The sequence below is a fragment of the Panthera tigris genome, chromosome B4 (genome assembly GCF_018350195.1).
Source record: "Panthera tigris isolate Pti1 chromosome B4, P.tigris_Pti1_mat1.1, whole genome shotgun sequence".
Lineage (NCBI taxonomy): Eukaryota > Metazoa > Chordata > Mammalia > Carnivora > Felidae > Panthera > Panthera tigris.
Genome location: NC_056666.1, coordinates 67,254,336 through 67,268,575, shown reverse-complemented (window position 1 = coordinate 67,268,575; position 14,240 = coordinate 67,254,336). Strand labels below are relative to the sequence as shown.

Genomic DNA, 14,240 nt, shown 5'->3' with positions numbered 1-14,240 from the left:
CTGCTTTTAAGCAGTATTAAAAAGTAGTTTACAGAGTCAGTCAGTATACATGGATGGGAAGGTGCACGTGGGCTCCTTTTATCTTCTTGAGGAAGATAAAATATGGGGAGTCCCCATATATTTCCATAAAAGTATTTTGTCCCGTAATACTAGAATGCTCAGATAGACCACAAATAAACATAATTCCCTGCTATCTCACATGCTAAGAGAAAATGGAGTATTCCCCAACTTTTAATAAAAGTGATGATCATATTCTGTATTACTAGAATATCTTGTAGTATCAGAGCAAGTGCTCAATGAATACACATTAACCTTACTAATTTGAAAACTGTTAACTGATTAATTTTATTTCTAAAAGAAATAATAACAGTTAACTATATTTATAATCCAAAAAATTGAGTAAACCTCAGTTGGGCACTCAGTATTCTGGCTTCAACCAGTTCATGCAGCCATATGCATTTTTAGTTTTCCAGACTAAAATGAACCACAGTATAAAGGACTATCTGGGAGTCCAAGGAAATGTCATTTTAGTCTATGACAGCAATCTGCTGTAATTTTTTAAATTGAAAAATTTTTCAGTATTAAAAATTTTTATGTTTTAGAATTTAAAAATAAACTAGTTTTTAGGGTAGCTTCAGGTGTACAGAAGAATTGAGCAGAAACTACAAAGAGTTCCCTTAAAGCCCTTCTCTCTTCACCATCCTCCCCCTCCCCACACACACACATTTTTATTCTTATGACTAATAACTTGCATAGCTTGGTGTATTTGTTATAATTGGTAAGCCAATATTAATACATTATTATTAACTAAAATTCATCATTTACAATAAAGTTCACTCTTCATGTTGTATGTCCTCTAGGACAAATGTATGATGACACGTACCCACTTTACAGCGTCACACAGAATAGTTTCACTGTCCTAAAAATCCCACTCACCTCCTCATTCCTCTCTCCCTCCCTCCAAACTCCTGACCATCACTGGTTATTTTACTGTCCCCACAGTTCTGTCTTATCCAAAATGTCATATAGTTGGAATCATATAGCATGTAGCCTCTTCGGATTGGCTTCTTTCATGTAGCAATATGCGTTTAAGTTTCTTCCATGTTTTCATGGCTTGAAAACTCATTTTTTTAATCACTGACCTGTTAACTTTATATCTGAAATTCCCCCATTACATTTAAATTGAAATGCCACCTTTATATCCCCACCTGAAATGTCCATGTATGACTCATCCTCTAATACTGGTTAAAAGGAGATTCCCACAGGATACTTACCAAGATAATTCATTCTGGCACTGAAACTCTCCACTTTAGGACACGCCTCAAGGAAATCTTCTGATAGGGATGTAATGTGGTTTTTACTAAGGTTTAAAATTTTCAGTTCCTTCAGGCTTAAGTGGGAACATATTCCTGATATTTTATTTCTAGTTATAAGAAACAAAATGAGGATTAAATTGCATAAATTCATATGCTTTGAAGAAAAAAATCAAAACAATTTGCCTTCAAAGAATAGCATCAAAGCAGACTGATTAAGTTTTAAATTAGTTGTAAAAATTTAAGTCAACTGATAAAAGCTATAATATTAATTCCCTCAGTCTCTTCTCATATTATGGTTTAAAACCCATTACTATAGAAATAATGCCAGCCTATTTTGTCATTCTTATGAAACTTCAATGTAAGCCAACCCTTTTGTACTTAATGAGCCCCTTTCTTACCCTTCTAAAATGAGCTGTTCCAATTTCTCTACCACATCACCAAGGTTCTCAGGAAAAGAAGACAGCTGATTATATGACAAGTTAAACTGCTTCAAGGTTGGGCACTTCACTGCAGGATCCAAAACTACTGAGGGGTTGATGTCATTTCGAGAGATATCAAGGTTGGCAATACAATTCATTTTCAACAAGTAAGAGGGAAATGATGTAAATTTATTACTGTGCAAGTCCAAATGTGTCAAACACTTCAGGGTCTGGAAAGACAACATTTTAAAATTCTCTAACCATCTGAAAACCATCTGAAAAACTTCAAATTAGCTAATATTTCTGCCTTCCATACCGCTGGTAACTAGAACCATTAAGAATTTTCCAAAAACCTGAAAACACAATCCACAAGAGAACCTCAGTGTAATGACTAATCCAACCATCCCTGCTATTAAATAGGTAAAAACCAGGAAAACATAACAGGTAACTGCCAAAAGCAATTCACAAAAACAGGGTTAAGAGCTTATTTCAGTTTTGTTTTGTTTTTGTAAATTATTCCCACAAAGAGTGAAATGGAAGCAGAATAAGGCTCAACAAATATTTGAATTAATTAATGAATAAACAGTACAACATAATCCTGGGAATACATTTTTAAATACTAGCTCTTAGAAACTGTTAATACATTTTAATATAAATACGACTTAACCAAAAAAGTAGTCATTGTATACAGGTTTCATTTTAGGACTTCCTCTTTTTTATAAAACTTTTTGTTTCAAATCTCTATTTTCCATTTTTAAAAACTTTCTAATTTTACCATGACAATAAGAAACTTTAGATTTATATGTCAATGTCTTAAATCTTTGGTATGGATTGTCGTCAAAGGGCTACAATATAAAAAATAATCTCTTCTCTCTGCTCTTCGTTATATACCAATATATTTATCCTCACAGAAATCTAGAGTTTGACATGATTATAAAGCTTGTATTAATGGATCTTTGCCCCAGAAGTTGTTTCAAAATTATGTCACTGTTTCAGATCCTACCAGATTATATTCAAAAAAATGTATTTTTACATTATTCATTCCCAAATTTTAACCAGGAAATTTTTTGGCATAGACACCTACAAGCGGTGATTTTAAAAACTGCCATTATTGATGTCAATTTAAAATTTCCTTAAGAGATTCTGAGCTGGTCTGGTCTTTAAATACCCTGATGTTTTTCAACCTGTCATGCTCTTTTCAAATCCTCTTTTTTTTTTTTAGCTAAGCTATATTCTAGTCCTATTTTACTTACTCTGTAACTAATACTTATTGAAGGTGTACCAAGTGTCAGTCACTAATTCCTTCATGAATTAATTCAATAATCATCTATTAAGGCTCTACTGTATGGAAGACATTATGAGGCACTGAGAACAGACATGAACAAGCCTGAAACAGTTCCTGTTCTCAGGAAGTTGACAATTTAGTGAAGAGAATATACAAAACTTATAAGTGAATGAGCAGTGGGGGAAAAACGTGGATGCCATGGAAATGTAAATCGGGTGTGTAGCCAACCTGGTCTGGATGGATGAAGAGGAGAAGAAAAGAAAAGGGTAAGGACCCTTGTGACTTGGTGGATTTAGACTGGCGAAGAGGGGGAGAAGGAGAGAGTGAACACATTTCAGACATGGGTTGCAAGAAGACTGTCCTCCCTTTCTCCAAATACACACACTTTAAAGGAAAAACACCACTTAAACATACTTAAAAAATGCAACGTTAATGTTGCTTTAAAAAGTCTCAAAATTATCGTAAGCTTTATAGGTGAGAAAAGGGAAGGAAAAATAGTTTTTTCATCAAACTTTGCAGTTCAGTCTAAGAATTCAGTTTAATAATTTAAATATTTTATTAAGATTATTTTAATTCATCAGTGTATCTTTGGCTCTTGTCTATAGTACATAAAAATGATGAACAAAGTCAATATTCAGAGGACTGTTCTATTGGCAGATCATTTAATACTTCAATTTTTGAAAACAGGAACTTTGAGCAAAAAGAATCAACTTTTAAGTCTCATATAATTTTAAAACTCGATAAATGCCTTACGGATAGTTTAGCTGAGACTCTGTATTTCTGCAGGTAAGGAAATGAAAGCTTAGAGCAGCCAAAGTTACACTTATTGTTAAACAGCTGGTAGCTAAGCCAGAGCCAGTGCCACTAAACCAGGTGTAACAGTCTATCTACTTTAAACATTTTAAGTTGTCTTCTAGAAGTAAATAACTGAATGTATAGCCTTGATACATCCTACCATGTACACATGTATCATCAGAACAGAACCTAGCATTCCTTTTCATCAGGTCCCCATCCTCAAAGATGTTCTTGAACACCACACAGACTGATACTAATGTGACAACTACAAGAAAGGGGGAATTACTATCCAATGAAGCAGAAGCAGATCCTTCTTTGTAAAGATTTAACCATGCAAATTAGATCAAACTGCAAAAACTCTTCAAATATCCTGAGAGTTATAAGGATAAATTAAATTTACTTCACACAGTTGTTGTGGAAAGTTCGTGAGTCCATTCTGGTGAAGCTCCAGCTTTTCAAGATGCTCCAAATGACCACTTATACAGCACTTCTGGCTTAGGGCATCAATGTCTCTTAGTTCATTTGCTGAAAGGTCTAATGATGTAATATATTCTCTCTCAGAAGCCAGGGAAGAAATGCTGTCTGAATGCCTCATATGGGATTGAAGTTTTGATGACCCTTTTGTCAAAAACAAACAAACAATGGAAACATAAGCAAGTAATTTAAGTTCACTTGGTAAATATGTACTGATCACCCACTACTGTCAGGATCCCTTCAAGGCACTGGAGATTCAGTAGAAAACAAACTACAGAGCTTACATTCCAGTGGCAGAGGTGGACAATAAATAATACATATTTAATCAAATGGTATAAGTAGTGTAAAAAAAAAACAATAGACCTGCAGAAAGAGATGAAGAGTTGCATTGGTGACGGTACTATTTACATTTCAGGAAAGTAGTAGAAAGGATAAGTCAGTCAGTCCTACATAGCATCGTAAAAGGTAAAGTTTTAAATCTATAACTGTATTTCATTTTTCTACAGTGTGTGATATCATTAGGTACACAGAATTTGAAGGTTATGGACGATGAAATTAACACCCAAAAAATTGAACAGAAGAAATTTTAAAAAGTACTGTATTCTCCTCAAAATATCTATTTATTTACGATTATTGTCAAATACTTACTGAGTGAGTCATCTGAAGACAATATTTTTCTTTTTCGCCTCAGTAAATCTTCATGATCGAAAATGGGTCCCTATTAAACAAATAGACATTTATAATAAAATCACTATCATTTCTTGCAGCGAAGAGAACAGTTTCCTATCTGGTTTCCTTAAGGATCACTGTAAGACTTCCAGCAAAAGAACTCAGAGGACCAAGCCACACCATAAGACAGAGAGACCTAGCCTGGGCTCCATAGATACGGAGCTCTGAAAAAACAAAAAAAAAGATAAATCATTTTGAAGTGTACTTAGTACACATATGGTCCCAAAAGCTCAAGAAATGTACATTTAAAATGGTTTATACGTATATGTATATGTATATGTATATGTGTGTGTGTGTGTGTATATATATATATATTCTGTATATAAAGTTTTCAAATATTAGGGAATTGCTGTACCAGTAGCTCCTAGCTTTGACACATAATTTCAGTTATCAAGAGAATACCAATAACAAAACACACAACATAATCACAATTAATCATAACTTACCAATGAATTGGAATGTCTCTGCAAATTTGGTGAGCAACGCTGTAAGGCACGATCTCGGTAAAATTCTCCCACACTAATTGAATTGGATTTTCTTTTCACAAGAAATGAGCCTTCACTTCCTATTTTTAAATGATAAAATAAAGGCAAATAAGAAATGTTGACTCAATCATAAGATGCTAGTATCATAGTGCAATCATAAAAGATAACACATATATTCATTGATGGAAATTTCCCAATTCCCACTGTAACAGTTTTACAATAGAAATAATAAACTATGTTGGCTTTTCATTTTCAAAATTCAGCTACATTTCTCTTCATCCATAAATATTTACTGAATGGCTATCTTAGACCAGATACTGAGTAAGTGCAGAATAAAGATAAGCAGGAAAAACAATCCATGCCTCATCTGAGTTCATAGTACAGTAGGAAAAGCCAACTAAAAAAATAGTTACATGCTATAATAAATACATGTATGTATAGGAAGCAAAGAAAGTTTACACAAAAATCTGATCAATGTTATTCTTCTTGGTTTCTTTGAATTGCTTTTAGCAAATTTTCAAATTTTATTTAAATATTGGAATCACACTAAATTATTTAACATTCAGCAATCCTGACAACATCTCTGTTTAAATTTCATATTATATGGTTTCATTTATCAAATGACGTTAAAGTAAAATAATGAGTTTAGTTGTCAATATTCTGCTGAGATAGAGGAGAGGAGCACTACTTCTCTTTTAAAAAATTTTATTTAAGGACACCTGGGTGACTCAGTCGGTTAAGTGTCTGACTTCAGCTCAGGTCATGATCTCACTGTGGGTTTGAGCCCCACATCTGGCTCTGTGCTGATAGCTCAGAGCTTAGAGCCTGCCTCAGAGTCTGTGTCTCCCTCTCTCTCTGTGCCTCCCCCACTCACACTCTCTCTCTCTCTCTCTCTCTCTCTCAAAAATAAATACACATTAAAAAGATGTTTTTAATGTAATGTGTATTTATTTATTTTGAGAGAGGCAGAAAGATCGCAAGCGGGAAAAGGGCAGAAAGAGAGGAAGAATCCCAAACAGGCTCTGCGCTGTCAGCACAAAGTCTAACATGAGGCTCAAACTCATGAAACTGTGAGATCATGACCTGAGCCGAAATCAAGAGTCAGGCGCCCAACCAACTGAGCCACCCAGGCACCCTGAGAAGAACTACTTTTAAAATTATGGATTTTCAGGACTCCTGGATTGCTCAGTTGGCTGAGTGACTCTTGATTTCTGCTCAGGTCATGATCTCATGGTTGTAAATTGAGGCCCGCAGTGGTCTCCACACTGAACATGGAGACTGCTTGAGATTCACTCTCTCTCTCTCTCTCTCTCTCTCTCTCTCTCTCTTTCCTCTTCCCCTCCCCTGCTAGCACTCTCTCTCTCAAAAAAAAAAAAAAATTACTCATTTTCAACAAAATAAGAATCAATAAATATATTTTTAAGGACAAAAATATATTACTGAAAAATTATGAGATCATAAATCCTAGCACTCTATCTTATAAGCATAAATAATGAATTTTAAGTTTCAAAACAAATTATAAAATCTACATATCCACAAATCAATTTTGTAATATTTATATAAATCTTAAAATTGAAACAGATACTTCCTACTTGGTTCACTATTAAAATTTAACTTACCCTATAATTTTAATTATTTCATGCTTAAGGAACTTAATAAAATAGACTCCAAAGTTAATTACATTTTTGTATCTTATAATTATTACATTTTCATAATTATCCCACTTTATGTTTGTGAAAGTTCTATGAGCATATTGTTTATAGAAGCAACAAAGGCATTTTATAATTATTTTTATGTCAGCAATTCTAACATTTTTCTTTATTTAAAAATACATAATGAGAATTCTTCTTTCAGGCATGATGGAGTAACAGACAGCAAACCTGACAACTCTCCCCACAGACAACTAGAAACCTGGAAGAAATATTTTGAACAACTGATTTCAAACACTAGGCAACCAACAAAAGGTTCAGGCTGGTGTAGTGCTTGAAAGAAGGGAAACAAATTATATAAGCCTTACGCTCACCCTGGCTTTCTGCCTGAAGACCATTAAGGGCCACAGGCACAGGGAGAAGGAATTGAAACAAAGCCCAATGGTTTTCCTGAGATGAAGAGGTGGAGATCAATGCTCATGGAGACTAACTAAGCTGGGAGTTCTGGGCAGAGTCTTGAAAAAAGAGCTTCAGTAATTGGCACAGGGGTTTCCAGCAGATCTGCACTATAAGAAATGTAAACAGGAGTTCTTCAAGAGGAAAAAAAGGATACTAGATGGATCAATATGGAGGGTTTAAGTCACCAAAAAATTACAATCCTTAATTTTTGTGCATTCAATAACAAAGCTACATAACACAGAAAGCATAAACAGATGGAATTAAAAGAAGAATTAACAAATCCATGGTTATAATTTCAACATTTATTCATCAAATACAATAGAGAGAACAATTAGTAAATATATAGAAGACCTAAAAAATACTACCAATTTGACCTAATTGACCCCACAATAGCGGAATACACATTCTTTTAAGTGACACATAGAACATTCACCAACACAGACCAGACAGTAGTCCAAAAATCAAGTCTCAATAAATTAAAAAGACTATAAATCATTAGATTCTCTGACCACAACAAAGTTATACATGATATCAATAACAAGGGGATATTGGAAAAGTTTCCAAATATATGGAAAACAAACAACACTCTCCTAAATAATCCATGACTCCAAAAAAATAACAAAGAAAATAAGAAAATTTTCAACACTGAATATAAACAGAACATACAAAAATTGTCGGATGCAGCTAACGTGGTCCCCAAAAGAATTTGTATTGGTCTTAAATGTTTATACTAGAAAATAACAAAAAGGTCTAAAATTCAGTGTTCTAAGCATCCACATTAAGAATCTATAAAAAGAAGAGCCAAATCAAATGAAAATAAGTAAAATAAAGGAAACAAAGATTAAAGCAGAAATCAGTAAAAAAGAAAATGGACAAATGACAGAGAAGAATCAATGAAACAAAATGCGGATTCTTTGAAAACATCAATCAAATTAATAAACTTGAGCCAATGAACATACAAAGGGAAAGACACAAATTACCAATGTCAAGATTTAAAGCATTTTGAGGTCTAGTAGAAATTATGTTCTGTTGATTGGGGGCGGGGGCTGGTCTGTGTGATTGCAAAGGTGTACTGCAACAGCCTTTTTATCTGGGAGCCCCTGTGTCATTCAAATATCTAACTCTGAGTTGTACAAAGTGTCACATTATACTATCTGTACATTGTGCTTTCTAGGCAGATCCATATTGTGTACTTTTCGGAAATTTTTATTTAATTTCTTGGAGATCACTGTGAATGGATCAAGAAATCCAGAATAGCCTTTTATTTTTAAATATCCATTTAAAATCTGCTCATTTAAGTGGGACCATTAGCTTGTCACCAAGCAGGACTCTTTTAAAACAAATTTAAAACTACTTGTGGCCTATATATGTTTAATCCTGATTGAAGAGGAAGCTTCTAACTCAACACAGTAACCAGTTGTAAAACCCAGACCTTTATCAACACCAGGTAAAGAATTTCAGGACTCATATACAGATAGACAATAAAGTCATGCAATTTGAAAAGCAGTGTTTCATTATGAAAGAGCTCTCAAATTCCTTTTAAAGCTAATCTAATAAAAAAGATGTATAAATGTTCTTGAAAAAAAGAATGAAAGATCAGGTATCTCTTACAAAGGTTAACAGGACAGTAGGAGAATTATTATGAATGACATTAAATACAAGTTTGGCAACTTATGTAAAATGGACAAATTACTTGAAAGTTGCAAATTACAAAAACTGAAGCAAGAAGTAATAGAAAATCAAAATAACCATAAAGCTATTAAACTTATTAAATTTATGATAAAAATAGCCCCCCCCCAAATAAATTTCCAAACCTACATAGCTTTACGGGTGAAGCCTATCAAACATTTAAGAAGGAAATAATACCTCTCTTATACAAAATTTTAAAGACAATGGTGGAGTTGGAAACACTTCCCAACTCATTTAAAAGAGGCTAGCATTACTCTCATAATTACAAGAAAACGTAAAACTACAGACCAATACTCCTCACAGATGCAAAATGCTTTAACAAAATTTTAGACAATCAAATCCAATAATATATAAAAAAGGATAATGTATCATACCAGGTGAGATTTACCCCACAAATGCAAGTTTAGTTTAACATTAGAAAGCCAATCAACATAACTAGCCATATTAATAGAATAAAGGGGGAAAATATGCCCATTTCAACAGATGCAAAAAAGCATTTTCCAAAAACCATTAGTAATAAAAAGGCTCAGCAAACAATTAGTTGAAAGGAAATTCCTCTACTTGATGAAGGCTATCTATGAAAAAAAACTATAGATAATATCATACTTAATGATGAGAGACTGAATGCTTTCCCCCTAAATTTGGAAACCAGGAAACAATGCCTACTCTGAACACTTCTATTCAACATAGTACTAGAAGTCCTAGTCAATGCAATAAGACAAGAAAAACAAAAAAGACATATAGATTAGAAAGGAAGAGATCTGTCTTTATTAGCAATTGGCCTTATTGTGAACATAGAAAACTGTGGAGTCAACAACAAGCTGTTAAACAACAAGTTTAAACACACGTTAAACAAGTAAGTCCACAAAATACAATATTAATATACAAAGAAATCAACTGTATTTCTCTATGCCATCAGTGAACTATTGGAAATTGGAATTCAAATACAATACTATTTACAATACCATCAGAAAATATACAATAAAAAAAATTGGTTAGAGAAACTTAAAATAATAAATGAAAATATATACATTTATATGTCAAAAGACTCTTATTATTAAGATATCAATTCTCCTAGATTTATTATAGATTTATCTGAAGAAATTATTCATATGTTAATTCTATATTATGTAATATTAATAGTATATAATTAATAGGGTAATTCTACATTAAATGTATGTATTTAATTCTAATAAAAACTCCAGCACAAAATTAATTTGTTGACTCAAAATGTATATGGATATGCAACAAACCTAGAATAGTGAGAGCAATTTTGGAAAAAACAAACAAACAAAAAACACCAGAGGATTTACACTATCTGATTTCAAGACCTACCGTTAAGCTAAAGTAATCAAGGCAGTATGGCATCAGCCTAAGGATGAAGACATAAATTAATCCCACAGAATAAAGAATGCAGAAATAGAACTATGCTTACATGGTCAATTAAGTTGGACAAACATGCCATTAATTCAATGAAGAAATATAGTATTTTCACAAAATGATGTTTAAAAACTGGATATCCATATGTAAAAAAAAGTACCGTCAATCCTTCAGTGACATACATGAAAATTACTTAAAATGGACTATAGACTAAATGTAAAAGCTAAGGTTTTAACACTTCTATGAGGAAACACGGGAAAAATAGTCACAAATTTGACTATTTTTAAGAAAGAATATTTAAGAAATATTTCTTAAAAGGAATAAAAAACACAAACCATAAAAGAAAAAACTCAAAACCTGTACTTTATCTAAATTTAAAATCTATGCTCTTTAAAAAATAACATTAATAAAATGAAAGACAAACTATGACAGGGAGAAAATATTTGCAATTTATATATTGTCAAAGGAATTCTACCTAAAATATGAAGAACTCTTTATGACACAAAGAACTCTTATAATACAATAGTAAGACAACAACCCAACTAAAAGTCAGCAAAAGTTCTGAAAAGATACTTTGCAAAAACAAATGTGAATTGTCAATAAAAACATGAAAATATTCTCAATATCTATAGTCATCAGGAAATGAAAATTAAGCCCAAATGAGTTAGGACTACACCTTCACTAGAACAGCTAAAATTAAAGTGCCTGATGATATCAAGCAGTATAGTGTGACAAAGATGTACAGCAACTAGAGAATTCATATTGCTGAAGGAAGTGTACATGGTGTAACTACTTTGGAAAACAACCAGACATAAAAGAGAACATACTGTATCATCCTATTCATATAAAACTTAAGAAAATACTAATTTAATCTATAGTGACAAAAAGATCAGTAGTTGCAGGGACCAAGGATTGGGGGATTTGTGAAAAGGCATAAAAGGAACTTTTATAGATGATAGAAATGTTGCATAATCTAATAGTGGTGATGATTGCACGGATGTACAAATTTTTCAAAACCCATGAAAACACACACTTAAAATGGGTGCATTTTATTTCATATTAATTATATATAAATAAAATTGGTTTTAAAAAATACTTGGGCCAAAAAAGAAAATACGTGGACCAGAGATTTTGAGATTTGGGGAGAACTCTTACTGTTTGCCCTCTCAAATACCTTTATGGGTCACCCAAAGTTTTCAATCATACTGTTAATAAAAAAGCACTACACCCCATTTTTACCAAATTGTATAATGTTAAATATGTCCACCCTAGTTACTGTCATTAAATATATTGCCATGTCAATTATTTTAAGTTATTTCAGGGGAATTATTAAAATATTAAAATTACTTTATTTCCTCTAAAGGTAAAAAATTTTTAATGAAGCATTTCCTACTTGGCAAGCACTCTCCCAGACATTTTACATACATTTTTTCTAATGCTAGAAGATTTGCAACACTATCTTCAATAAGGGTGAGGACCATACAAACCCACAAAAGGATCTTGTCAATGATGGAACATGGAATCCAATTCTAGTCTGATTCAGTGTTTTCACTACATTAGTCACAATTAACTGATCATGGTTAATATTCTAATACTTTGGAAGTGCAGATACATTTTCTTGACAGTCATTGCCTTAACTGGAATTAGTGAGCATTAACTATTTCCAATGATGAACACATGTTTCCTCAAGTTTTACAAATGAATTAAATCAGATTTTTGTCTCAGTTTCTATCGTTCAACACCAGTGCGTAAATGTTTTAAAACACAAAGGGAATATATCTTTGGGATACATACCTTCACTATCCAGGTCGTCGCTTTGACCAAACACACTGTCCACACAAGAGTCTGGAATGAAGGTCCATTCATCAAATTTATCAAGAACTTCTTCAGGAAAATTCCCATCGCTGCCTGAGGCTGCTCCTTCTTCCACAACACTTTTCATCTGATATCTGAGCACCATTCTTGCTAGGGTGGATCCTACATCTACAATAAAAAGATACACCAGCAAGTTACAAATCAACAAACATAAACACAAATCATACCAAAGTTCTTTCAAGAGAAATTTTTATTCTTCTTTCCAAAGTCACTTTGTAACCATGATATTGCATAAAAAGCAGGCAGTGAATTTAAATTTTTTAGAAATCATAAAAATTTACTCAAAGCTTTGGTGGAAGTGACAAAACTGAATATTTATGACACGAACTTGACCCGGAAAAGAGCCCCGGGCTTTGAAGCCAGACAGACCTGTGCTCAAATAACAGTAACAGCACTTGCAAGTTACATAAGCTGAGTGTTAGTTTCCTCACTTGGGAAATGGAGATGACAACACAGGATTATGGAAAAGATTAAAGGAAATGGTGCAAATAAAATGTTTATTTAGCACAATGCTTAGAACACAGAAGATGCTCAATAAATGATATACTTTTTTATAAACTTTTTTACTTTTTTATAATCTTTTTACTTTTTTATAAACTTTTTACTTTTACTTTTTTATAAACTTTTTACTTTTTTACAAACTATTTGCTAAGTGATTCATTCTACTGGGAAATTTGGTGAAATTCAAAAGTTAACATCCTATTTTATTACATCTTATATTATGCTTTGTTATGAAGAAATTAGTTGGCAGAACTCTCATTGTGTTATGTACAGCCTGGAAAATCTCTTCAAATATTACTTCCATAGCTCACATGACTGACGTGTATGAGACTCAGTCAAGTAGTACCTGAAAAATGTTTTGAAGCTATAAATTCAAAATGTTCTTTACTCAGACGAACCGCTAATATAATTATGGTCATACCCTCCAATCCATCAAATGACATGATTGTATTTTTTTAATTAGGTGAGACTTATCAAAGGTAAAAAACTTCATGTAGAACAAAGAGAATACAGTGGATAGGAAATCTCCCTTTTTCCCTCTCCAGTGTCCATCAGAAATCAGAGATTTAAGTAAACAGGTTGCTGGCAGGAGACTGAAGTGATAGAACATGGGATCTAATCATATTTCATTAGTTTCCAAAGTCCCCAGAGGAAACCAAGTAATGCATTTCTGGGTTTTTCTTGTGACAGAGTCTTTTCATATTCAAACATTTATGACTACTGTATCTCACCAACATCAGTATACTAAAAACACTGCTCTGTGCTTTTTTATTTTTATTTTTTTTTACTTAATAATGCACTCTCTATCTGACCATTTGGATTTGTTAGATGTTTTTTTTTTTTTCCTCCAATGATTGCAAAGCATTCCACTGCATGAATGTACCATGATTGATTCAAATAGTTCCTTTTGAAGGATACTTAGAATTTTTCCCCTAATCTCTGGCTATTATAAACAATATTTTATTGTGCACCCTTGCACCCCTGCATCATGGATTCCTATCAGTATGTAGCTTGTCAAAAAAGCATGGATGCGCATTTAAAATATTAATGGATATTGCCAGATTGTCCTCAAAAGAGGATAATTTGAATTCATATCAATAATGTGTGAAATGCCTATTTCCACTTATGTTTATCCACACAATTGCCAATTTCTTATTTTTGCCAATATTATGAATATTTAATTA

General features: G+C 32.7%; 1 protein-coding gene across 1 annotated transcript in view; it reads right to left on the bottom strand.

Moving 5' to 3' along the window:
• The window catches only part of LRRK2 (leucine rich repeat kinase 2), a 141,469-nt gene that overhangs the window by 73,826 nt on the left and 53,403 nt on the right, over positions 1-14,240 (bottom strand). Inside the window, exons 20-25 of the mRNA XM_007090797.3 lie at positions 12,475-12,663; positions 5,465-5,583; positions 4,938-5,007; positions 4,216-4,433; positions 1,715-1,965; positions 1,275-1,423 (exon numbers count right to left, since the gene is read on the bottom strand). Coding sequence (XP_007090859.2) covers positions 1,275-1,423; positions 1,715-1,965; positions 4,216-4,433; positions 4,938-5,007; positions 5,465-5,583; positions 12,475-12,663 — 996 coding nt within the window. The remainder of the gene's footprint in view (positions 1-1,274; positions 1,424-1,714; positions 1,966-4,215; positions 4,434-4,937; positions 5,008-5,464; positions 5,584-12,474; positions 12,664-14,240) is intronic.